Source organism: Dichomitus squalens (genome assembly GCF_000275845.1).
Source record: "Dichomitus squalens LYAD-421 SS1 unplaced genomic scaffold DICSQscaffold_71, whole genome shotgun sequence".
Classification (NCBI taxonomy): domain Eukaryota; kingdom Fungi; phylum Basidiomycota; class Agaricomycetes; order Polyporales; family Polyporaceae; genus Dichomitus; species Dichomitus squalens.
Genome location: NW_006766953.1, coordinates 106,833 through 130,387, shown reverse-complemented (window position 1 = coordinate 130,387; position 23,555 = coordinate 106,833). Strand labels below are relative to the sequence as shown.

The window sequence follows — 23,555 nt, the reverse complement described above, 5'->3', positions numbered from 1 at the left end:
ACGTGGCATAGGCGTAGACGAGAAAGGGGAGACAAGATGATGGGTAGACAGACAACGGGCAGGGAGAGCCCAGGGTGTCGCTGCCCCGCACTCGCTGGCTTGGCGGATCTGATTCTCCGACGAAGCCCCGGCAGGCCCCCGCTGCCCTGGATCTGAGATCTGAGGGCCTCGCGAGCATTACGGACACGTGACTGGTGACGTCTTTGAGGACGAGCAGCGCTAGAACGCGTCTCCCGAATCTGGGCGAGTTGCCCAAAATCTCGAGCGCGAGTCCTTGTCACGCTCGACGCCCCCTTCTCCACCTCGCCCCATCTCCCCTTGCCAGATCCCCAGGCATATCAACACCCTCCTGCCAACACACATCGCCTTGCGATAGACATGCCAACCGAACCCATCGACAAGCAGACCGTACTCGCGGTTGATCCATGGCTCACAGAGCATGCAGACCAGATCGTGCATCGTCATGATCTCTTCAGGAAATGGAAGCAGACCATTGACGACATCGAGGGAGGGTATGAGAAGTTTTCTCTGGGCTACCGCAAGATGGGCATCAATGTCGCTGAAGACGGCACCGTCACCTACCGCGAGTGGGCCCCGAACGCCAAGGAAGCGGTCTTTATCGGCGAGTTCAGTGAGTGCCCCTTTGGTTTCAATCTGTAGGCCTTCCTCACTTATGTTTCTTCCAGATAACTGGAACAGGATATCGCACCCAATGACCAAGGACAAGTATGGCGTCTGGGAAATCACCGTTCCTCCGAAGGATGGTAAATGCGTCATCCCCCACGACTCAAAGATCAAGGTATACCTCGTTCATGCGCCTCTTCGCTATTACACTTCACTGAGATTGCATTTTATCTCAGATCTCCATGATTGTCAACAGTGGAGAGCGCATTGAACGCATCCCTGCCTGGATACAGCGCGTCACCCAGGATTTGACAGTATCACCAGTGTACGAGGCGCGATTCTGGAACCCTCCTCTCGAAGAGCGATATACTTTCAAGCACCCTCGTCCACCAGCTCCGAGAAGCTTACGCATTTACGAAGCCCATGTCGGCATCTCGACCACCGAGCATCGCGTTGGCACGTACAAGGAATTCACTCAGAACATCCTTCCACGTATTAAGGACCTGGGTTATAACACGATACAGTTGATGGCAGTCATGGAGCATGCTTACTACGCGTGTAAGCATCTCTCTTCGGTACATCGTTATACCTGACTGAAAATCTACCATCATAGCCTTCGGATACCAGGTCACGAGCTTCTTTGCTGCGAGCTCTCGCTACGGAACTCCCGAGGAGCTGAAAGAGCTCATTGATACTGCGCATAGCATGGGTATCACTGTTCTTCTCGATATCGTACACTCCCATGCTTGCAAGAACGTTCTGGATGGGATTAACCTCTTCGACGGTTCAGATCACCTGTACTTCCATGAGGGCAGTCGTGGACGCCACGAGCTCTGGGACAGTCGGCTCTTCAACTACGGGCATCACGAGGTTCTCCGTTTCCTACTAAGCAACCTGCGTTTCTGGATTGAGGAGTACCATTTCGACGGTTTCCGGTTCGACGGTGTTACCAGCATGATGTACCACCACCACGGGATTGGCACCGGCTTTTCGGGAGGTTATCACGAGTACTTCGGTCCTTCCGCGGACCTGGAGGCTATAGTTTACCTTATGCTGGTGAGTCCTTGTGTGTGTGTATACATCCTGTCCGACATCTTGACAATCGACGATGTCCAGGCCAACGACGCGATGCACACGCTCTACCCTGGAGCAATCACAATCGCCGAGGATGTTTCGGGCATGCCCCTCCTGTGCGTCCCTGTTTCCAAAGGCGGTGTCGGTTTCGACTACCGACTGTCGATGGCCATCCCCGACATGTGGATCAAGCTGCTCAAGCACAAGCGTGACGATGAGTGGGAGATGGGCAACATCGTGCACACTCTCACCAACCGCCGCTACGGTGAGAAGAGCATCGCGTACGCGGAGAGTCACGATCAAGCTCTAGTCGGCGACAAGACGCTTGCGTTTTGGTTGATGGACAAGGAGATGTACACGAACATGTCGGACATATCGGAGTACACGCCCGTTATTGCAAGGGGTATCGCGCTGCACAAGATGATTCGGTGGGTTGTGACACCTCCTGTGCTCCTGCCCGCCGCTGATCATCATGCAGTTTACTTGTTCACTCTCTTGGTGGCGAGGGTTACCTCAACTTCGAGGGTAACGAGTTTGGACACCCTGAGGTTTGTTCCTACATTCAAGAATTCCGTTGAGACTCCTGATACAGCTTTGCAGTGGCTGGACTTTCCTCGTCAAGGGAACAACAACTCTTTCCAGTACGCCCGCCGACAGTGGAACATCGTGGACGACCCCCTTCTCCGGTATAAGTATTTGAACGAATTCGATAAGGTGATGAACCACACCGAGGAATTATACGGCTGGCTTCATGCCCCGCCCGCATACGTCTCCCTCAAGCATGAGGTCGATAAGGTGATCGTGTACGAGCGCGCGGGCCTGCTCTTCGTGTTCAACTTCCACCCGACTAATTCGTTCACCGACTACCGCGTCGGCGTCGAGGAGCCAGGCGACTACGAGATCGTCCTGAGCAGCGACGAGAAGCGCTTTGGCGGATTTGAGAACGTGCTTCCGGGCGGCACCTTCCCTACGACGCCGCTGGAGTGGAACGGCAGGAAGAACTGGACGCAGGTGAGTGGACATGGGAGTGGCGAGTCGTCATCGGAGGATGTTCTGAGGAACTACGCGCTGCAGGTGTATATCCCGTCGCGTACTTGCATCGTCCTGGCCAAGAAGTAATTGCGCGGTGTCGGCGTCTATTACTTGGGGCCTGCCTGAATGGACTGTCAGAATGCTATGGAGGACTCGCTGGATTGTAGACTCAGATGCTGAAGTTGAACGCAATGCGATTCCGTAACTTGTACAGTAGCCGAATCCTGCTTTGTGATGATTGCTCGCGCGTTTTCCTCTTTTACATTACATGCCATTCGACGGTCGCTGGGTATGACTTCCTGTCTTCGCCCGACCCCGGAACGCTTGAGCACTTTTGATGTCTTGTTCAGTGTAAGAGGCGCGTATCTATGCGCTGATGACATCATTGGCCAGTATGCAGATCCATGTAGAGAGCACGTTCCGCACTTGGTCGTTCTACTTACATGAGATATACTTGGTTCTGCGAACTACACAAATACCTATCATCGTCATCATTAGCTGGATGTGCGACACTAGTGTTCGCGACGCAGACTTGAAGGCGGTCAAGGATTTTCGGCTTGTGTCATCAGGTACAACATAGACGGCATCTATCGACATCCTGGTTCTCACGAGGCTGCTTGGGGTCTCCAATATTGCGTGCTTCCTGCGCTCCGACTCGGACTCTAGAGACTTCTCAGAAGGCTATCATCTCCAGCCGCTCCCCACACACTCATGCAGAACATCTCTTGCTGAGCGACCACCATCATGGCCGACCTCGACGAGAAAAAGCCGTTCGAGAAAGCGAGGCATTTGGACGAGATACCAGTCCCCGTCGCCGCCGTCCCCCCTCCGACTCGCCAGCCCCCCCGCGGCCGCCGATTCTTGGTCGCCTTCTTGAAGCTCGCGCTCCTTACATCACTCTGGATATGTGCGCGGCGTTGGACGCAGACCGGGGTTGAGCAGGAGCTGGAGGCACACGAGGGGAGGTGGATCTCCCGCGCATTCGGTGGGGAAGCTTGGACGTGGTCTCCTCGTAAGGTGTTGCGCGGGAAGAAGGCTGAGAAGTTATTCCTGTGAGTTTCTTCTTCGTACCAATGTTGTCAGGATAGCGTGGCCACTAACGCTTGCAACGGTACGCGTCGGCTTCCCTCTGCATTCGACCTCGCACAATATGCAGGTCCGTTCCCAACCCCGCGAGCGCGATCGCAGCGTCTCGCCAGTATGCGACGAAGCCGCACTTGGCGGGTACAGACGGTGACTTCGAAACCGCAAAGAACTTCTTGCGTCTCCTTCAGACGGAGCTCGGCGCAGGGACGCCGGGCTCAATCCCCTTATTCTCTGCTGGGACGCCAGAATCGCGCAACGCTACCCTCGGCATCCCGCAACTGACAAAGCCAACAGCATGGATCGACACGTACTACCCGGTCATGAATACGCCGCTTGATCACAGCGTGGAGATCCTCGACGACAACGGCAACGTCGTCTGGAAAGCCGAGCTTGAAGAGGTTGCGGATGAGACCGATCCCGAGGCGGGCAAGTACTTCGACGCAGTCACCACCTGGCACGGACTCAGCCGCGGAGGATCCGCCAGGGGAAAGCTCGTGTATGCGAACTACGGGAAGAAGGAGGACTTCGACGCGTTGGTTGAGCAAGGTCCGTGCCGAATCTTTCCATATTTCATATGGGATGCCTTATTCTATTCCAGGTGTCGACCTGAACGGCTCCATTGTCATTACTCGTTATGGAGGCATATTCCGCGGGCTGAAGGTTCGTACCTAAGCCGTTAATAATCGCATGGGCTCATTCTAGCTGTCCTCGGCTGTAGGTCAAAGGCGCTCAGGAGCATGGCGCTGCTGCCTGCCTTATCTACTCAGACCCGCGCGACGACGGTACCGTGACTGTAGAGAACGGCTACGCTCCGTAAGTGTAGCTGCACTTGACTGTCCACGCTCGTCGACTCACAGATTGTAAGATACCCGCATGGTCCTGCGAGGAACCCCAATTCGGTCCAAAGGGGTAGCACGCAGTTCCTGTCAATATATCCAGGGTATGTCTCTGCCGTAAGGTCTTATCGTCCATTCCTCAACATCCCCGGCTCGCATATAGAGACCCAACGACTCCGGGCTACCCATCGTATGAGAACAGCACTCGCACGAATGGCACCAATATCCCTTCTATCCCCAGTCTGCCCATCTCCTGGGCTAACGCTCAGGTTCTTCTCAAAGAGATCCAGGACAGTGGTCAGAACCGTACCATTTCCCTCGTCAACAACGGTACGTTCAAGCTTCGACGTCGCTGAATGCCTTCCTTACAACTACTGGGACAGTGGACGACAAAGTCATCCCTATTTGGAATGTGCTTGGTGTCATCCCCGGGCACATCAAGGACGAAGTTGTTGTGATTGGTAACCACCGTGATGGTAAGGCATCCTAACATGGCCCGGGTTCAGCGTTAACAACACAATGGCGCTCCGCCAGCTTGGGTCTTAGGCGCAGTTGATCCTTCTTCAGGCACCTCTTCCGTGCACGAGGTCATCCGTGGTCTTGGAGCTCTCCTCCGGCACGGATGGACGCCCCTGCGCACTATTGTTATCGCAAGCTGGGATGCCGAGGAGTACGGTCTGATCGGCAGCACTGAGTGGGGCGAGGACTTCGAGGACTGGATTGACGAGCACGTCGTCGCCTATTTGAACCTCGGTACGTCCCTAAGCTTATGTCCCTACATACGCCCTCCGGGCGAATGTATCACTCAGAGGGCGTATGTAGGATGTGTATGTGCGGGGGTTGTGCTGAGCCATTCTTGTCGTGCGCAGACGGCTCCGTTTCTGGGTCGCGCTTCAATGTCCAGGCTACGCCCTCCCTCGCTCACTTCTTGCGCGCAGCCGCCGAGGAGATCCCGCATCCAACACAGCCTGGCAAGACGCTATGGGATGCTACAAAGGATCGTGGCGTGCTGACTGGCGACCACATCGACGCTGAAGTCCTTGCGATGCATTCAGAGGCTGAAGCGGAGCTTGCGGCTTCCAGCACTGGCGTTGGCGTGCTTGGTTCCGGAAGCGACTATACCGTCTTTGTGCAGCGTACTGGGGTGTGTATTTCCTGGCGTCTGCGTATCTATGCTGTGAACTGATATATGCTTCAGGTGGCTTCCGCCGGAGGCGGCTTCGGCTCGACTCTGCAAGACCCGGTCTACCACTACCATTCGATCTTCGACTCCGAGAGGTGGATTGAATTGTACGGCGACCCCGGCTTCTTCCGGCATGTTGCTGTTGCAAAGTACCTCGGACTGCAGACCATCCGTCTCGCAGACTCTATCGTACTACCCCTCAACACGACTTACCACGCCTTCGAACTCGAGAAGTACCTCGAAAAGTACGTATAGTGCCCCAGTCCTCGATGTCGCAAGGCATGTGTTGATTAACATTTTCTCTAGGGTGGAAGAGCTCGCCTCGACAACCTCTCTTGACGTCGACTTTTCCGATCTCCGCAATGCGATCCAGTCCCTCCAGAAGGCCAGCCTCAAGCTTGACCACGAAAAGGTTGAGGCGGAGCACAAGCTCAGGAAGCTCCTTCGCAAGTTCGCCCGCCGCCACCTCTTCCGTCGCACGTTCCGCCGCGCGCTTTGCAAGCTCAAGCGGTTCCTCGGCAAGGACTGCGCACCCTTCCGCAAGGATGCTTCTCCTGTCGCCAGCCCCGCGATCCCTACCGTTGACAAGGCATTCGAGTGCTCGGGCATGAAGTCCGGAAAGGGAAACAAGAACGGGCTGCTGCCTTTCAAGCCCCGCGTTGGTCATGCACCCGCCGTGGCGCAAGAGCAGCGCGAGCAGGCGATGGGCGAGGAGCTGTATGCGTTGGACAAGAAGCGGTTCCCGAGCAAGAAGTTCAAGAAGGCGGTGAAGCGCGTTCGCGAGGTCAACAAGAAGCTGAAGCTCTTCGAGCGCGGCTTCATCGATGAGGAGGGTATCAAGGACCGGGAATGGTACCGCAACCTGGACGTAGCCCCCGGCAAGTGGCTTGGTGAGTAATAATATGTTTGCGAAACATGTCGAAGTGGCTCAACAGCACCATGGGCTAGGTTACGGCGCTACGACGTTCCCGGCGTTGACCGAGGCAATCACCATCGATAAGAACCACACGTTGGCCGTGTATGAGGCAAAGAGGTTGCAGAAACTCGTTGAGAAGCTCACGCACGTCATAAAGGTCTAAAGGGACTGTTTCTGTATTACCATGTTCTTCACTATGTATTTGAGATGGTCTACAGCTACAGGATGGAGCGTACGGAACATTGGACGGATGGATGAATCAGAACAGACACGCGACTGTAGGTATGAACAAAACGTTGGACACCAATCACATAACGACAAAGCCAACAGTATTGCGGCCTCGTATGGGCGTAGGTATCGCGGCGGAGTGGGTACGTGGACCAGCCACGTACACAAGACGGTCACCTGGGCTGTCACTCAGGCGAATCGCGAGCCCTTGCGTCCCGAAGGTTGGCGAGGGCGATCAACACTAGCGATGGGAGAAACATGAGAACTCGATACGGGGGCATCTTGTCGCCTCTCGGTGCAGTCAAAGCGGACCTTGTAGGCTCCAGGGACAAACATCGAGGGGCTGTCCGCGCCATGGGCATGGGAGCTCCCAGACTCTACCTGAAGGGTCCTGCTAAAGGAATGGCTCTGCGGCGGGGCAGGCTGCGGGGGAGGAGTAGAAAAGAAGGCTGAGCCAGAGTATCGCGCTGCACTGGATTGAGTGAAGACAGGTGCACCAGGTGGAGTATTGGGTTCGAAGGGTCCGGCCATCCGAGGTCTTGCAGGTTCTTTGCCGAAATCTCGAGCGTTCACCCTATTCAACGGGGGACATCGTGGCCCCGGCTCTGCAAAGAACCGCTGTGGCTGGGAAGGCCTACCGAACGACCGATTTTGGCTCGAATACGGGACAAATCGCGTCGAGGTCTTGTACTCGAAGCGTCGGGGAGCAGGTCCGGCGTGATACAAAATATTCGGTTCATCAGAGGCCCCCTGCGTGCTCTTTTCTTGACAAGAGCTGCGCTGTGCCGGGGTCTTCTGAGCTTCTTTCTCCGCGATCGCGACATCGTCGACTTGCTTCGAGCCCATTGACGAAGGCTTCAATGTCATGGAGAGGTTGCTAGTAGCGACAGTCTCATCATCCTGGATACCGCAGCTGCGAAGCATATCGCGCAAGCGGTCTATGTCCGCATCCACGGCGAAGGTGAGGGGCTTTCTGACAGAGTTCGCACTAGGCGAAGACCGACTCTCTGCCGTAGGTCCCTCTGACTCGGTCTCCGATACACTTAGGCGGCGTACTCGAGTCGGCGGACTCCAAGTAGGCGCGCGAGGATTCAAGACACTTGTAGAGGACCTCGAATGGCGGCCCCACTGACTCATCGGCTCCGCAGGAAATGGTCTCGAGGTAGTCTGCAGTCCCTTTTCGGGCATGAGGGTAGTCGTTGGAATCTTGACCGCGCGGGGTGTCTGCTCCATCCATGAGTTGACGCGAGTCAGCCATTGCTGTGGGCCATCCCTTGAACCAGTCGCCGCGCATGAAGTAGCTGGCAGAGTATCGGCGCAGATGGATTGCTCTGTCCCGGAGACGGCAGCCGAGACTGAAGTGCCCCTGCGACCTTTACCGCGACCCCGCGATCTGGCTTGTCGGCCAGCCTTGGGCGCCACGGCCCAGTTGGGACGGTCAGGCGTGTGGATATCTGAAGCCAATGCCCAATTAGGCCGCACAGAGGTGTGAGGCAGGTTTGCTTTCTTGGGGTTGGGACTGCAACGCCCGGATGCAGGAGGGGTGTTCAGAGTAGTGATACAGGACTCAGACGGGGTAGGGCAATTTGACGGGCGACTCGACGTGGAAGCAGAAGATAGGGGTTGGCGCAAAATGTCGGCTGCTATCTCAGGGTGTTGTAAAGCCAGCTATACCATGGGTGAGCAACGGCAAGGAGATGTTCTCGTGACAGGACTCACGTTGGTTGCGTCGGCGTAAGTACTGGCGGAAGGGCAAAGTCCAGTAGTGGCAAACGACGCAGGATGACTGTCAGCCTTGTATTCGCCATTGTGTTCGACCTTGGGTTCGTCATCTCCCTCGTCCTTTGGTCCTCGTTCGCACCCACCATCGTAGTCATGACCAGCCTCGCGCTTCCCGGGGCGGTTCACGGAAGACGAAGACAGGAGCGGTGCCACGACAAATGGTACGAAGTCTGGCTGTAATGCGACGGGGTAAGGAGGACGCCCCGGAGAACGTTCGGCTTCGCGGAATTCCGACTGCGCTGCTGATATAGATGCCGTAGTCTCCAGGACCTGGTAGGTCGTCTTGACGTCGCGTAGCTCTGGGCTACTAGGATACGACGACCCGAAAGAAGAGCACGATAGCGTGCGTCCACTGAGCAGATCCGGCGAGGGCGTTGCATCCTGCACGAATGAGTCCCGTACGCTGGGCTCTTCAGCTTCCGTGATATCGGAGAGCATGCCTTGAGTGGGCTGCGAGTCCATGGCAAGCACTCCAGGTGGCATACAGGGAGATGTCTTCAGCAGGCCAGGGACGTTAAGGAAACGTTCTATCTGTGGCTGAAATCAGCTCTTCATGTGGCACGAGGGCAGAAGGGACCGCATACACCTGGCGGCGTCACGGATGATGACGCCTCTCCTGGAAGGCCTAAGTGCGGCGTCTGGGACAGTGGTGTCTGGAAGACCTCGTCCGCATCCTCTGCTTCTTCTGTCTTGATACCTGCGCCTGAGGCATTCACGACGATGAGGGGACTGCTGGCCTCGGACTGCCTCTGTTCGGGCTTGTGGGCCTTCGATGAATCTTCGCGCACATGATGGTTATTATCGGTCTGCCTCTCAGGAACCTCGGGGGTCACAGGTTGCGTCTTATCGCCGACATCGGGCCGTGCAGTCTGCTTAGATGAGGCTCCCGCAGTCTGGAGAGGGGTGTCAGCTCTGGAGTCATCGGAAGGGAGACAGTACACACTATCTCGGGCATACTCTCGAGCGGTTGTTCGTCCCCAGGATCGCTTGTGAGTTGCTGAAGAAGCTTGGTATCCTCGTTACTGTTCTTCTTTTCCCTAGGCGGCCTGCCGCCAAGGTCGACCTGCGACCCCCGCTTGAAGAGGCCTCGAGATATAACTCGGATGAACATGGGAATGATGGGAGTGTGTCGCTAAGGAATGGGTCTACTCAGCAGCGCGTACTCGGGGTTGAGAGAACAGAGCAAGAACGTCAGAAGGAAAGCTCGTTGCGACAGCCTCTGCTGGTTGAATTGTGTGAAAGGCATTAATGTGATGTGATGTGGCGGCTTCCCAAGTCGGCTGACGGTGCCGAATACAGAGCACATCCGCATCGGTGTCGCAGGAGGCCATGGTCAGCATTGCGTCACTGGTTCTATACCTGCGGCCATGGACGCTAACTGGACGTCTGGAGCGGAAAGAGCTCGGAGGGATAATAAAATAAATTACGTCGATATCGTAGCACCTACTCAAGCACTGACCCGATACTTCAAGACAACTTCTAGGACAACTCTCCCCAGACCATACGAAGATCACGCGCTTTTGTCGCGAGGCTGGGGCACGGGAGGCGCGGGACCCTCCTCTGGCCTCCTGCCAGACACCTTGACGAAGTCTTCCAACGCATAGTCGCAACCAGTGATCTTGATATCCTGTCAGCATGGAAGACAAGGCTGAACGTGAAGACTTGCCCATTGCGCCAAGTCCCGCAGGTAGCTCGGGAAGACATGGAGGTATGGCACGAAGTGCGCGTAGAACGGCATGTAGAGCACGCGCGAGTGTTGTTCGTCCAGGGCGGCGATGATCGCCTTCGCGACGTCGATCGGCACAAGGCTAGGGAAGAAGAACTTGTAGAAGAGGTTTGCGGGGTGGCGCACGGCCGAGAAGAGGGGTGTCATGATGTGGCCTGCAATCACGAGCGTAGTGCGGACGCTGGGCGCATTGTAGACGTGGTCCAGCTCATACCGCAGAGACTCGTGCAGGTTGATGAGCGCAGCCTTGGATGCACCGTAGTCCGCTGCGAGATGTCACATGATCAGAAAGTGTTGACATCAGAAGGAAGTCAGTCCGAAGATGAAGACATACTCAGACGTGCCATGCCAACCATGCCAGAAACGGACGAAACGTTGACCTTTGTGCTTTGTCAGCGAATGTCCCAGCACTGCCACAAGCGTAATTCGTGGAATTTAGGGCTCACAATGTGACCCGACTTTTGTTTGATCATCTCTGGGAGGAAGGCCTTCAGAGTCCAGAAGTGCGCGAGCGTATTCACGGAGATTGTCCTGAAGAACATCAGCAGGGACATCGGCTCAAAGAATAGACACACGCGTACTGTTGGATATCTTCAGGGCTCAGGTCCAACAGTGTTTTACCTTGCACGACGCCCGCATTGTTAACGAGCATAGTCGGATGACCCAGCTATCCTGTAGGTCAATCATCTGCACAATGCAGGACACGACAGTGGACTGACATCGTCTACGATCTGCTTAGCCACGCGCTCGACCTCCTCCCATTTGGAGACGTCGCATTTGTAGTATGTGATGTTGTCTGTCCGACATCAGCATACCGAACAGCTCAATGAGTACAACAGCAGACTCACAGTTTTCCGTGACAATCGGGTTGACGTCCAACACCACCACAGTGACATTGCGCACGGCGAGAGTATTCGCAACAAGCTCTCCAACTCCTGAGGATCCTCCGGTGATGACCACAAGCTGGTCACCCCAATCCAGGCGAGGGGGTCCGAAGAGCAAGTTGCCCTGGTTCCGGTACAGACGCGAGTACCATTTCAGGAACCCTGAGCGCATGGACGTGTGAGATTATCGAGTGGCAGTGCACCGGTAGGGGGAGGAACTTACAGAAGGAGGAGATGGCCACGACCCAGAAAGTGGAGAAGACGAGGATGGGCGCGGGCCAGCGAGATCCCTGGAAGTAGTAAAACAGCGGGATGAAGAAGGTGAAGAAGGGACCTATCGAACACAGCTTCTCAGGTTGGCTGCGAGAAAGGAGACGGTTGGACTCACTGAACGCAGTATGCGACAAAACTTTCATGAGAAGATCAACATCAAAAGAGTCGTACAGCGGGTCCCAGAAGTCGGATATGGTCACCGTGTTAACGGCCTCGATGGTCTGTGCAGACTCCGGCTCCATAGATCCAATTATGCTAGCTAGTGATATGAATGGGCTGCTGCAAAGTGAAGCACGAACGGCGTCAAGCCAAAAGAACGAAGATAAGGTGAAGGACAGGACAGAGATGGAGGATGGTAGCTGCGGCCGAAGGCGTTTCCGGGCGACGTATCTCGAGAGGCACGACCAGACAGGACGCGGCCCACCGGACGTGGTGGGAATACTCACGTGATCTCTACGTCAATGCTTTCGACCCTCTGAGTCTGTGTAGACTAGTCTCTATAAGCGGTTGTCAAGTTCGTTCAGCAGTGACTTATCTGCGTAGGCTTCGCCTGAGTCGTATGTACGAGCGAGGAGCGAGCGAGGGAAGTAACGTCAAGTGTACACTCTGGCTCGGACTGGCTACTCTGAGTCCATCCCAGGGCCGCCAAACTCTAATCCTCAAGCGCACGTCGTAAAGGAACAGGCTTGAGGGGTGCACTTGGATCCCTACAATCGTCAGCTCACGCGCAGATCAGCCTTCATGTTTCAACAGACCAAGTGCGATAGCCATCGATACCTCTACTGAGCTCGCTGCACTGTAGAGTACAGAGGAGCAGCTGCTGTGGTTCATCAGAGACTTAATTCTACGGATCGCTCCACAGGCTTACAGCAAGCCGGAACTAGGTGTGTGATGCCTCGAACACAGTTCCTACTTATGCTGCAATCACGCTAATGGCACATCCATGCAGGGTGCTCGCACCAGCCGCGTACCAGAGTTCAGACACGGCCGCGTTCATCAAATCAGCATTCCTCCCGCAACATATACGCAGTCTATCTGGGACCGACCGCTGACGACACTGCATGTGTGCATATAGGCTCTTCTGTGTTTCAGAGTCTCCTGCAAGCTCATATGGTTCATCGAAGTAGCTGTGACGTTAGTAAGTACCGGAAAGTGCTATCAAGGTCGAACTCCCCCTCATCGCTCCCCTGGTACAGGATTCAACGTTTGAGGCGCTCCCACGGCCTTCTCTTTCGTTGCAAGATCCTTCCTCTCGTATCGTGCCCGTCGGATCTCCCTTGCCACTATGGACTCAACAACTCCCTTGTCCAACCTTCCACCCGAGCTTATCATCAGCATCTTCGAGATTGCATCGTGCGATCATCAGCAAGCAGCACTGTCTATCTCTCGTGTGTCCACTTGGGCCCGCAAGATCGCACTTCCTCACCTATTCTCCACTGTTATCTACCGGTCCAGGCCAGCCTTTGCCCATGGTATGTCTTCCGGCGCCAGAGATCCTCGGACCGCGCGACCATCGCATTCTCAGTGTTGGGGTCCATTGGTGCGCAACCTTTGGTTGGAGAGCTCAGGTATCTCCAATGCGTCAAACGAAGAGGCGCTTATCCGCGCCTGCGAGAATGTGGAGAACCTGGCGCTGATGTCGCAGTCCCTTCCTGTGCTCGCCGCGTCCATCCAGGCCGAAAACGCTGCTCGTCGTGGCGCGAACAGCAAGGGTTCGTTATCCTCGTCAGATCCCTCTCATTGCCGCCTGCGGTCAATCACACTTATCACACATACTTTCCGATTCGTCTGGGACTCCCTCGTTGGCCTGCAAGTACAGGATGGTTCGCAGCTTTTGAACAACATCACACATCTCCACATCCTCGACCTGACCATCTCATCATTCACGCCGCACAACCTCCTGCCCAACCTCACGCACCTGGCGCTGCCGTACCTGGACCTGGGAATCGACTTCAAACAGGACGCGCTTCGTTTATCACCCGGCGCGTTGGGGCATCGGGCATTGCAGATGATTGTCTTGACGGTGGCTGAGGAAAAGTGGCTCAACAATCCCTGGTACCACATCGCAAGGTACCCGGGGCAGACCCCTTCACCTAAGCCTATGTTCCGGCTCCTTGTCCGATGGGCTCGGGAGAAGGATGAGCGTATACACGTGGTCCTGTCTCCCCAGATTGGAGACGACCCTTGTAAGGAGTGGGTGAAGGCGGCGCGTGGCGGACAATCTCTTTGGGAGGTTGCAGCTAAGACTCGAGCAGACGACTCGCACGGCCTAGGCTTGCCAGACGCTTTTCCCAAAAATAGGTGGCGTTGACGACTAAGATATAAGTCAGACTTGGCATATATATACAGACTATCGTTGTTCGTTTCTTGCATTTGTCCTTGAATGTATCCAAACCTCCAAGCGACGTCTGAATTCCTAGCTACAGTGTTCTATATCGGCGTTCCGCATCTCTCACACTGCAAGCTGACGACTTCTAGCGGCGGAGTTCACAGCCTCGTCCGTTCCAATGACGGCGTCGTTGAAGGAATACACGCTTGCACATGGGTACGTTTGAGCTTCCTTCAGTCCCCGTAGACCCTATATCACCTTCTTGTCCTAGCTCAGCTTGGCTTCGACACGCACGCTCATCTTCGCGTGTGCGAGTCCCACCCACGGTAGCTATTCAGAATTCACTGACTTAATACGTCGTATGCGTTGTATTTGGGCAGTTTCACGCGCCCGTCGCCGCATAGCACACGACCGGCATGTTTTACAGTCCATAATGCTTGCCAAAGATCGTGGCTATGAGTATTACAATGGCCGTCGAAGATATATCTCAATGTCGCTACTACTACAGGAAGCTCAGCAGCCGGCTGTATCATTAAAGTTGACCTCTTCGGCGGTCCATTGCTATGTCAGAGGATCGCAGGCTCGGCGATCAATCTATTATCCAACCAATGTGCAGGCACGGTACTTACTGTTAGTTGTGTTAACCGGGCACCAGCCCACGCAATGCAGCCTAACTCCACTCCTCCTTCTTCGTCTCTGCCGACCGTCGGCCTAGCAATATTGGGACACTTCTTTGGCGAAGTCCGGTGCGTTTACGTATCCTCTAGTCGCCTAAATTCGGTACGACCAGGTACGACCTCGGGAAGCAGAAACAGCCATCTCATCATCGCGGAGCCGACCAACAAGCGCCGCAGATTCATGCGGTTGTCGCGCCGAGTCGGAGTCGAACATGCTCACCCCCCTCCTTCCCGGAGGCTTCTCGACATACCCTAGTACCCACTTACATAACACCCGACCGTACAATTCAAGTAGTCTCGTCGCGTTCTCGCTTTCAGTGGTCGGGCATTCGCCCTCGTCTCCTTCCCTGCCGTCCTCTCCTTGGTAGGTCTGCGGCTGGTGGACATTGTACCATTGACACCGTATCCCTTCTCTCAGGCGCCTTGCTACTTGGCCTTGATCCCTTGCGGCCGGGCACGCAAGTCCACGCCCCGGACTGTCCTCTCATCGCCAACAACTGGGTCCACCTCGCACCCGTACTCACCTCTTTCGTGTCGGAACCGCGGATGAATACCGTTCTGCCATATCCGCATCTTTATCGAAAGACTTCTGTGCATGTCTATTGACCGCGATCGCCCGCGTAACAACCTACCTGTCAATGTCGATCTCACAATAGGGGTTGGATTGATAGGATACGCCCTCGCACTGTTGTGAGTACCTGCATATGGCCCACTCTCTATTGCGAGGGGCACAGCTTCCTCACCCTCTTGACATGCGGTGTTTTTTTTGCCAGGCTGTACGGGATAACTACCGGCCAGACGCTTCTGTACGTTGGACGGTATGGACGGCTACAGTCCACCTTTTGGACGCGATGGATGGTGCGCATACTCTGTTCCGTATCTGGGTTGCAGATGCATGGATTGACCGAAGCGCCTTCGCTGGGATGCAGGTGCTGATCATATGGTGAGAGATACCCTGTTGACGTTGTGTCAGTCTCATGAGATGTCATGATCGCAGGCTTATAGACACCACTCATACGTTTATCGTGTCGTGTTCCATGTACTATTATTGCATCTCCTTCCATGCAGATCCAACGCAGTTCTCCCGCGTCATTTGGGTATACGGGGTAAATGCGTGACTCACCTTATAACGATGCCCGCTCTGACAAATTCATAAGGCAATAGCCATTTGCTCAGTAAGTTAACGGGCAGATTGGTGGATGTCGTCCACTGAGTTCTTGTATCAGGAGTGTAGCAATGGCTTGGTCAGAATGTGAGCTCGCTATCTGTGTTAGCCATGATTTTCAACGTCACTGACTGGCATTCCAGGGGATATGCATATAGGATATGGAGATGTGAGCGTTCTCGTTATGGACAAGATGGCTCCTGCTAAACACAGAGCCGTCAGTTAGCAAGAGAAGGGCTCCAGTCCCCTTCGCGATAGTAAGTAGTAGTAGCAATGACGCAATCAGCATATCCGCTCCAACTGGACCTTGCTAGGTCATTATCTCATTATTGCTCCTTGGTAAGTCAGATGCATCGATGCGAATTGATCATTCCCCTTCTCACTTTCAACGTGGACCAGCCATGGGCAACTGTAAGTCCCACACACTTGTCCGTCAACAAGCCGACTCACTTATACGTGGCAGTCTATGGCATCAAAGAGTGAATACCAGAAGTTGTCGTGTATTGTGTCGTGTATTGGGTTCCAACTAACCATGCAGATCACATAGACTCAGGGCCCATTCGTTCTTGGAGCTGGACGGTATCGCGGTAAGATGAATTCAAATTTTACAGCACATGCTGCTGATGCTTCATCACAGTGGTCTTTCTACTTCACGTCGTCTCTGAACTTCATCTCCGATGCCATCATTGCTGTTTCGATGGTGTCCCTATTCCGGCGATTCTTAACGGGGCTCAGACGGTATGCTCTAGTTGGCTTCTGATTTCCGTACGTCTGACGCAAAATCGCCAGGTTCGATATTGTGTTGCAGACGATAATTGTCTACGTCGTAAATACTGGCGTGCTCTCGGTGTGCGTTTCCAAAGTATCGTCCTGATCTGTCAGCTGATCGTCTTGTCATAGCATTCTGACTTCGATAAGTCTCGCCTCAGTGCGTGATGTCCCTACGCTGCTCCATATTGGCGAAGACTCAATCTGGTGTACAGTTCCTTTTATGGCCTACCACGTTCTTTTATATCATCAGCTACTGGATACTGGTGAAGAGTACGTTGGTTTCGGACGCCTTTTCAGATCACCATTCAATTAATAGCTGCTAACAAATCATACAGTGCACGCTTGCTCTTTTATCGCGGTCCTACATGCAGAACAGGAACTTGCTGATCAGGCTAGTGGCCGATACAAGAACGACCCACCGATGTTCACCACCGCACTGCGTGTGGATGTCGAGCACACGGGCTCGCCTGACCAAGCCGAAACGGCGGGCCTGACAACCTCCACAATATACTCCCCCGTCACAGAAGATCACGGCTCTGCAGATGGCCTAGAGATAGTGGAGGTATATCGCAAATCCCAGGACTCTAAGGCATCGGTAAGTGCGAACTCATCGTTACCACGCACGGTAATCGCTCGAGATCGTGCTGACTGCTTGCGCTCTTATCGCATAGTCAATTGGTGGTACTGGGTAAATCTCTCTTTGCATGTAATCAGTCTGCACATACTGTCAATTGCACATCCTCCATTACGTCTGGTGTCCCGCATCTCCACCAACGTCAGGTTCACGTGTAGCATGATTACGGTGTGTGCTCCCCATGTATTTACCACTCTTTTTAGAAGGTATATACGGTGCAGTGCAATACCTCAACCGAATGTAGTAATTGAAGGGAACAAACTATGCAGACTCCGTCGTCCAATTCTCGAGCTCTGTCCGCACGCGCAGAGTTATATGAGCGCCTACGCGCGTGGTGCCACGAACGCGTTCACGCGACCCTGGTGTAAGCCTCAGCTTGAGTCCGGTCTGCGTTCTTTCACCCTCTAGCTTGTAATTGCTCCTCGCGTGATCCTCGTCTCCGTCGCGGTTCTTATAGACGTCGTCAGTCTTTGGGAGTGTCGCCTGGGTTTGTTGGTCTGCTCCACTGGCTGGCGTCATGACTCTCCTGCACCTACTCAGGTCTGCACAGTTTCGCGACTCGTCTGCTCATTCCTTTCTAATCAAACTACAGCTATGTAGGGGCGGCCTCGGCATTCATCTTTATAACGTTGTCTCTAGGTGATTGGAATGCGCCTACCATCAGAGAATATGTCTCTGATATTGGCTTGTAGCGAGCGGCTTGCTATGGATCTCAGAGCTCATCGAGGAGCATTCACGACTCGCCAAAGTGGTCGGACAGAGGGCTATATATGTGCGTAGACCTCTTCCATATGCTTTAGCTGAGTGTTGAACTATGCTCTAGGCGATCATCTTGATCCATTTTCTACTATGTTTCTACGACTCCCTTCCGCTGAAACAAATCATCTTCTCCGTCTTCTGCCACATTGTCTACCTCCAGAACTTCACACCCACCTGGCCTTTTATCTCACTGTCTTCGCCAAGCTTTCTCGGTTCATGTGTCCTCGTCGTCGCAGACCACTTTCTCTGGTTCTTCTACTTCGCGCGGATCACTCAAGAAGCAAGACATAGAGCCCAACGCTCGTACCGTGGACCGCCTCCCTCTCATGCTGTCCCAAACTTTGGCGACATTGCGACCTTTTTTGGGGTCTGTGTGTGGCTCGCTCCCTTATTTCTGTTTCTCAGTTTGAGCGCGAACGACAATGCCTTGCCCATGAATGCCGGTGAGTAGCTTGCCAATAGCGGGGGTAGCACTCGCTCTCTTTCTGATCCTCCTCCGTATGTCTAGGCGATCAACCGCCTTCTCCAAGCAAGCCCACGTCCACTCAAAGCCGCCAATCTCTCTTCAAGGCTTTGTACGACATGCTCCCTGTAGAGTCCATCCCCCGCCTCCGTCCCCGCACACGTCGTCGAGAGACTACCGAGGGAATTCTGGCCCCACGGTCCCCATCGGCCGTTCACCCGGTCTCCCCTGGACTCGGGCCCGTCACTGGCATGAACCTCCCATCACCACTGCTTGCTCCCCGTCGTGTTTCCAGCGACACCTACCAATCACTATCAAGGCCAAGTTCCCCGTCAGGATTCAGCTTGAGTGCTCCACCAAAGCGAGCGACCGTTGACAACTCGTCAAGAGAGACCGAGAACAATGCGGGCAGGCGTGTGCAGATGAGGAGTAGGACGTCGTACGGGCCGGGCCCCGGTTTGGATTCATAGTTCGGCGCAACTCTGTGCGAGGCTCCCATGCCTGAAGGGCCTTTGCCCTATCTTTCGAATTCATGTAGATTATTGCTGTCCATGCTATCGAAGGCATTGTAAAAGTGCCATGTTGCTCGCCCCCTGTGCTGTCCGACCGCGACGGATGAGGACAACTACACAGCCACTGAGGTCGGAGGGCTTGTTGATCCCTTTCTCGACCTCTCCTACTGATCTGCCCATCTGTTGTAAATGACGGCGCCGCTCTTCTGCCCCAATTCCTGAACCCGCTGCCCTGTGCGCAGTGTAGCCACCAAGCGCGAGGCTCCGGTGTCGACCCATTTACCCACTTCAGTCGACCTCTTAGCAACCCCCACCTTTGACCCTCAGTCTCTGCACATCTACATACCCCTTCTACGACTTTCCTCATGTACTTGTTCTTGAGTGAAAGCCCTAGAACACTATACCTCGTGACTAGCTCTCAAGATGAACGGCGCGGGTGCCCCTCAAGGGCTCTTGTGTTCCGCGCAGCATCGGACTCGTTCTCGCAGGCGGTGGTGGAGTTTCTCCCGAAGCAAGAGGTGGACCTCACGAACGCGATCAAGTTAACTTCGAGGATAGTGAAGGGTTGCCTGGGGTTGATCTCAATTGCGAACGGTATGTCCCTTTGATGCACGCACGGCACCAATGAACCCACCTCGATCATGGTCCACGACCCTAGAGATGTTCTTGGCCGTGATCACATCTGCCACCGAAGTCGGGAACACGAGACCTTCCTCTGCGACGCCTGAATCTGTATCGCAAATACACGACGTTGGTTTCTACTGTCTCACCTCTTCTTCATGGGACGATCTGAGCTCCCTTACGGCGGACCCCTTGGCAAGCCCCGGGTATAACGACCCGGCCGACGTGTACATGCGGGAACACACAGGCAGCGGCACGGCAACCCCTGCGCCCGAGCATCCCTGTGCCCCATTGCGCAAAATCATCTCGGCGGGGACGTTCTACTACGCTGTAGAGCCACAGTGGGACATCTCCTCACGTCTGCAGCGGCGATTGGCTAGGAAGGAGCCCTGGGACGCTGCGACATTTGATGATCGCTTTGTCTGGAACGAGTACATCGTGAGGAGCTTGCTTGACTTCCGAGACCGCCTGGATCCGCAAGAGCGCGTGGAGTTGGACCAATGCCAGTTCGTTGTGCGTATGCTTGCCGTGTGCGTGGCCACCTTGCTGACTTCCAGCTGGCATCAAACCAGGTACTTGCCACCCAAGGCTATGTTGGCGTGAGCACACTCGCTCTTCCCGCACCGCCGACGAATGGCACCCCAATCATTGCGACTATATCCCTCATCTCTCGACTGGGCTGGAAACGAGCCGGAACGCGATTCAATACCCGGGGTGTCGATGATGACGGCAATTGCGCCAACTTTGTTGAGGTACCGCTGACCCATGTGTCAAGGTTTGTTGGGGGTGCTGATAGTCCTGCAAGACCGAAACTATCTTCAGCACCGACCAGCACTGCTATAGTTACGTACAAGTACGGGGTAGCGTCCCATGTATGTATCTTTCCGACTCAGTCTATGGTTATCATATGTTCACATGTGGCCCTCCTCCCTCGCGCTGCTGTTTCTGCTATACTCCGGCGACTCAATATAGTATTCTGGGAGCAGCAAGGACTACAAACGTTCGGCCAGCGGATCCAGATAACCCGTCCTCAAGCATCTCAACCTGCGTTCGACCGTCACTTCGCCGCTCTAGTGGAAGAATATGGCGCAGTGCACGCCATCAATCTGCTCGGGACGAAGGAGAACGAAGCGGCGCTCACTGGGGCCTATACCCGGCATATTTCGATAGCTCGGAACTCGGTCGGAGACACGATTGGGATCACGAACTTCGACTTCCACGCTGCAGTCAAGTTCGGTGGCCACGAAAGCGTCTTCCGAGAAGTCAGGTAGGCAAGTACTGGAGTCCGAGGCGTGTTCTGCGTTGACACATCCCTTCATTGTCTCCAGACATTTGGAGTCCGTCGTGGACAACATTGATAGGTTCGGCTTCGCGATGGCTGACGCGAACTCGAGCGAAATAATCACGGAGCAGAAAGGCATCTTCCGGACCAACTGTCTAGATTGGTGCGTGACTACCCATTCTCATGTATAGGTCTAGCCTGACGAGCCGCATGCAGTCTGGACCGGACGAACTTTGTGCAAGACATCCTCTCCCGCACAGCCCTCGAGCAGTTCCTGATGCATATACGCCGCGAGTGGATACACTCGACCTCACTATGGTCCACACATGCCGAACTCTGGGCTGAGAACGGCGATGCGTTGTCCCGCATATATGCAGGCACCGGTGCGCTCAACACGAGTTTCACGAGGAGCGGAAAGCGTACATTGGCCGGTGTCTTGTCCGACGCGACGAAGAGCGTCTCACGCGCGTATATCAACAACTTTCAGGACAAGGGGAAGCAAGTCGCCATTGACATGTTCGTGGTATGTAGACATCCACCTTGACGTACGAATAGCGAGCTCATGCACAAATAGGGAAATTTGAGCACACAACGACAGGTCACTATCTTCGACCCCATCCACGATTCTGTTCGCGCGGCATTGGCGAATAGGTACGGGTGATCTCTGCTGGCATACAGCCATTTAGGCCCTGAATTCTGGGCAGGCTGCACGAATATTCCACCACGAAGCAGTGTTCTATCTTTGTGGGCACTTGGAACCTCAACGGCAAAGTATGGTACTCTGTATCGTCCACTAGCGCAGACACTGATCGACGCTTAGCCACCAACTTCGGAGTCTCTGCTACCGTGGTTGTTCCCCCGTCCAAGTGAGTATGCTGGCCTAGCAGTTCAGCGTTTGTGCCTCTGATTATCTCGATACTCTAGATATCCCAGAGTATGTTTCTCTTAGGGGTTCCCTGGCAGACACTGATGTGGAGCAGCCCGGACATCTTTGCGTTGGGGTTCCAAGAGATAGTTCCGCTCACTGCTCAGCAGATCGTTCAGGCAGATCCAGAGAAAAGGTCAGCACACTAGCTCACTATGTGGATTTTCCATATGTTGAAGGGGCTATAGACGTATGTGGGAAGCGAAAATCGTCGATACGCTGGAGCGACGCCCAAATAAACAGAGCGAGTATATCCTCCTCAGAAGCCACCAGGTAAGTCAGCTTTAACAACAAACCAGCGAATTCATCTGACTAGGGTACAGCTGGTCGGTACAGCGCTCCTCGTGCTAGTGAAGAAGGAGTTGACTGCTGTGATTCGAAACGTCGAAGCGGCCTCTCACAAGGTACGCTCCACTCACCAGCTGGAAGATGGGGGCTTATCGATCACAACAGACGGGTTTACGAGGCATGTCCGGCAACAAAGGAGCAGTTGGCATTCGGCTGGAGTACCATGATACTACGTTCTGCTTCATCACTGCTCATCTTGCCGCCGGTCATTCTAACATCGTCGAACGCAATGCCGACTACCGGACCATAGTCACTGGACTGCACTTCCTGAAGGGAAAAACTATCGACAGTCATCAGTGAGTACAAACCATTGACGTCTCCTCAGCCGCCGCAAGCCGACGCTATTTGTGATAGAAATGTGATCTGGTTGGCGGACACGAATTACCGGATTGACCTCGATAACGAGCGCGTGAGGACGTTGGCTCAGATAGACGACTTCGACGCCCTCCTTGCTGCGGATCAGGTTCGAGGATCAGCCGTTGTGTTCCTTTCCGAAGCTCACTGCACTGACAAATCACAGCTAAGACGCGCTATGGATGACCGTGAAGCGTTTCATGGCTACCAAGAAGGACCTCTGCTCTTCCGACCCACGTACAAGTACGACCTGCACTCCGATACCTATGATAGTGGCGAGAAGATGCGGATACCCGCTTGGACAGGTCGGTCTCCGCGGCATGCTGAACGACCAACACACTCCTGACGGCATGACATTCCAAGATCGTATCCTGTTCAAAGGAAACAACCTCGACTTGACGGTGTACTCGCGTGCCGAGCTCAAATCGTCCGACCACCGGCCCGGCAAGTTCATCTGTTTTCACGGAGAGTTTAGCCGACTAAACTTGCTTTCTTCCGACGCCAGTGTTTGCACTCTTCAGAGCAGAAGTGAGGATAGTCGATCACGCTAAAAGAGCAGCACTCCAGAAGTTGCTCTTGGAGAACGTTACAACCACCGCCCCAGGTGAGAAGCTCGACGAAAAGCTTGCTTCTCTGGCTTTCACCTCGCATGAGCAGGATTGTACGTCTATGTTAGTCCTGAACCCGGTGTTGTTTCTAAACCTTTCTATAGTGCCTCCGCCCAGCACCGATGAACACGCTTGGTGGGATGATCAAGGTGAATTGTCGTTGCATGATACTGGACTTTGCAGCAACTGATACATCTGGTTCTAGATCATCCCAACGGTATTGTCATTCCTGTCGCTAGAGGCAACGGAGCGAATGGTCGCAGCACGAATCCGTTCGACTCATCCAGCGAGTCGTCGCTCTCGTCTTCTCCATCCTCGTCCGAGGAAGAGCTGTACAACGCACTGCAGGCCCCCATTACTCCGAATCAGCCCCCCGCCCCTACACACCGCAGACCTGCACCACCACCGCCGACGCGGGCGAACAAGCCCACTACGGAGATGGCCGATACATAGCCCATGTAGC

General features: G+C 54.5%; 7 protein-coding genes across 7 annotated transcripts; 6 read left to right on the top strand and 1 right to left on the bottom strand.

Annotated features, from left to right (window-relative positions):
* The first annotated feature begins 314 nt into the window (after nt 1-314).
* On the top strand, nt 315-3,038 carry DICSQDRAFT_163829 (glycoside hydrolase). Its single transcript, XM_007370611.1, has 8 exons — nt 315-631; nt 687-799; nt 861-1,182; nt 1,238-1,680; nt 1,741-2,126; nt 2,177-2,246; nt 2,299-2,709; nt 2,773-3,038. Exons 1-8 carry the CDS (start codon nt 379-381, stop codon nt 2,815-2,817), a joined length of 2,043 nt encoding a protein of 680 aa, XP_007370673.1. The 5' UTR covers nt 315-378; the 3' UTR covers nt 2,818-3,038.
* Nucleotides 3,039-3,349: 311 nt separating this feature from the next.
* On the top strand, nt 3,350-8,422 carry DICSQDRAFT_183749 (Zn-dependent exopeptidase). Its single transcript, XM_007370610.1, has 12 exons — nt 3,350-3,782; nt 3,887-4,362; nt 4,415-4,476; nt 4,535-4,629; nt 4,682-4,756; nt 4,816-4,982; nt 5,036-5,128; nt 5,187-5,405; nt 5,522-5,796; nt 5,851-6,080; nt 6,142-6,725; nt 6,784-8,422. Exons 1-12 carry the CDS (start codon nt 3,475-3,477, stop codon nt 6,912-6,914), a joined length of 2,715 nt encoding a protein of 904 aa, XP_007370672.1. The 5' UTR covers nt 3,350-3,474; the 3' UTR covers nt 6,915-8,422.
* A 1,732-nt stretch (nt 8,423-10,154) lies between these two features.
* Nucleotides 10,155-12,016, bottom strand: DICSQDRAFT_93500 (retinal short-chain dehydrogenase/reductase). The gene is made up of 9 exons (XM_007370609.1): nt 11,760-12,016; nt 11,595-11,705; nt 11,336-11,533; nt 11,207-11,283; nt 11,069-11,154; nt 10,934-11,018; nt 10,822-10,867; nt 10,416-10,753; nt 10,155-10,379 (listed from the first exon to the last, which is right to left on the bottom strand). Exons 1-9 carry the CDS (start codon nt 11,884-11,886, stop codon nt 10,272-10,274), a joined length of 1,176 nt encoding a protein of 391 aa, XP_007370671.1. The 5' UTR covers nt 11,887-12,016; the 3' UTR covers nt 10,155-10,271.
* Nucleotides 12,017-12,464: 448 nt separating this feature from the next.
* On the top strand, nt 12,465-14,091 carry DICSQDRAFT_112947 (uncharacterized protein). The gene is made up of 3 exons (XM_007370608.1): nt 12,465-12,528; nt 12,594-12,782; nt 12,841-14,091. The coding sequence occupies exon 3, from the start codon at nt 12,930-12,932 to the stop codon at nt 13,953-13,955; it is 1,026 nt and encodes a 341-aa protein (XP_007370670.1). The 5' UTR covers nt 12,465-12,528; nt 12,594-12,782; nt 12,841-12,929; the 3' UTR covers nt 13,956-14,091.
* An 855-nt stretch (nt 14,092-14,946) lies between these two features.
* DICSQDRAFT_141158 (uncharacterized protein) lies at nt 14,947-17,343 on the top strand. The gene is made up of 18 exons (XM_007370607.1): nt 14,947-15,340; nt 15,424-15,508; nt 15,580-15,593; nt 15,648-15,756; nt 15,808-15,825; nt 15,877-15,902; nt 15,959-15,984; nt 16,038-16,072; nt 16,130-16,154; nt 16,215-16,226; nt 16,279-16,294; nt 16,354-16,402; nt 16,453-16,553; nt 16,605-16,664; nt 16,716-16,743; nt 16,799-16,856; nt 16,922-17,181; nt 17,258-17,343. Exons 1-18 carry the CDS (start codon nt 15,246-15,248, stop codon nt 17,276-17,278), a joined length of 1,038 nt encoding a protein of 345 aa, XP_007370669.1. The 5' UTR covers nt 14,947-15,245; the 3' UTR covers nt 17,279-17,343.
* Nucleotides 17,344-17,737: 394 nt separating this feature from the next.
* DICSQDRAFT_157844 (uncharacterized protein) lies at nt 17,738-18,912 on the top strand (the record flags this gene model as incomplete). The annotated part of the gene is made up of 5 exons (XM_007370606.1): nt 17,738-17,760; nt 17,813-17,859; nt 17,913-17,992; nt 18,044-18,422; nt 18,488-18,912. 5 exons carry the CDS (start codon nt 17,738-17,740, stop codon nt 18,910-18,912), a joined length of 954 nt encoding a protein of 317 aa, XP_007370668.1.
* Nucleotides 18,913-19,264: 352 nt separating this feature from the next.
* On the top strand, nt 19,265-23,555 carry DICSQDRAFT_141156 (inositol polyphosphate phosphatase). Its single transcript, XM_007370605.1, has 21 exons — nt 19,265-19,548; nt 19,613-20,088; nt 20,148-20,327; nt 20,381-20,447; nt 20,548-20,842; nt 20,904-21,020; nt 21,074-21,380; nt 21,432-21,508; nt 21,562-21,628; nt 21,678-21,723; nt 21,782-21,791; nt 21,838-21,918; nt 21,971-22,055; nt 22,106-22,186; nt 22,236-22,426; nt 22,485-22,593; nt 22,651-22,789; nt 22,848-22,928; nt 22,990-23,145; nt 23,197-23,241; nt 23,298-23,555. The coding sequence occupies exons 1-21, from the start codon at nt 19,320-19,322 to the stop codon at nt 23,543-23,545; spliced, it is 3,087 nt and encodes a 1,028-aa protein (XP_007370667.1). The 5' UTR covers nt 19,265-19,319; the 3' UTR covers nt 23,546-23,555.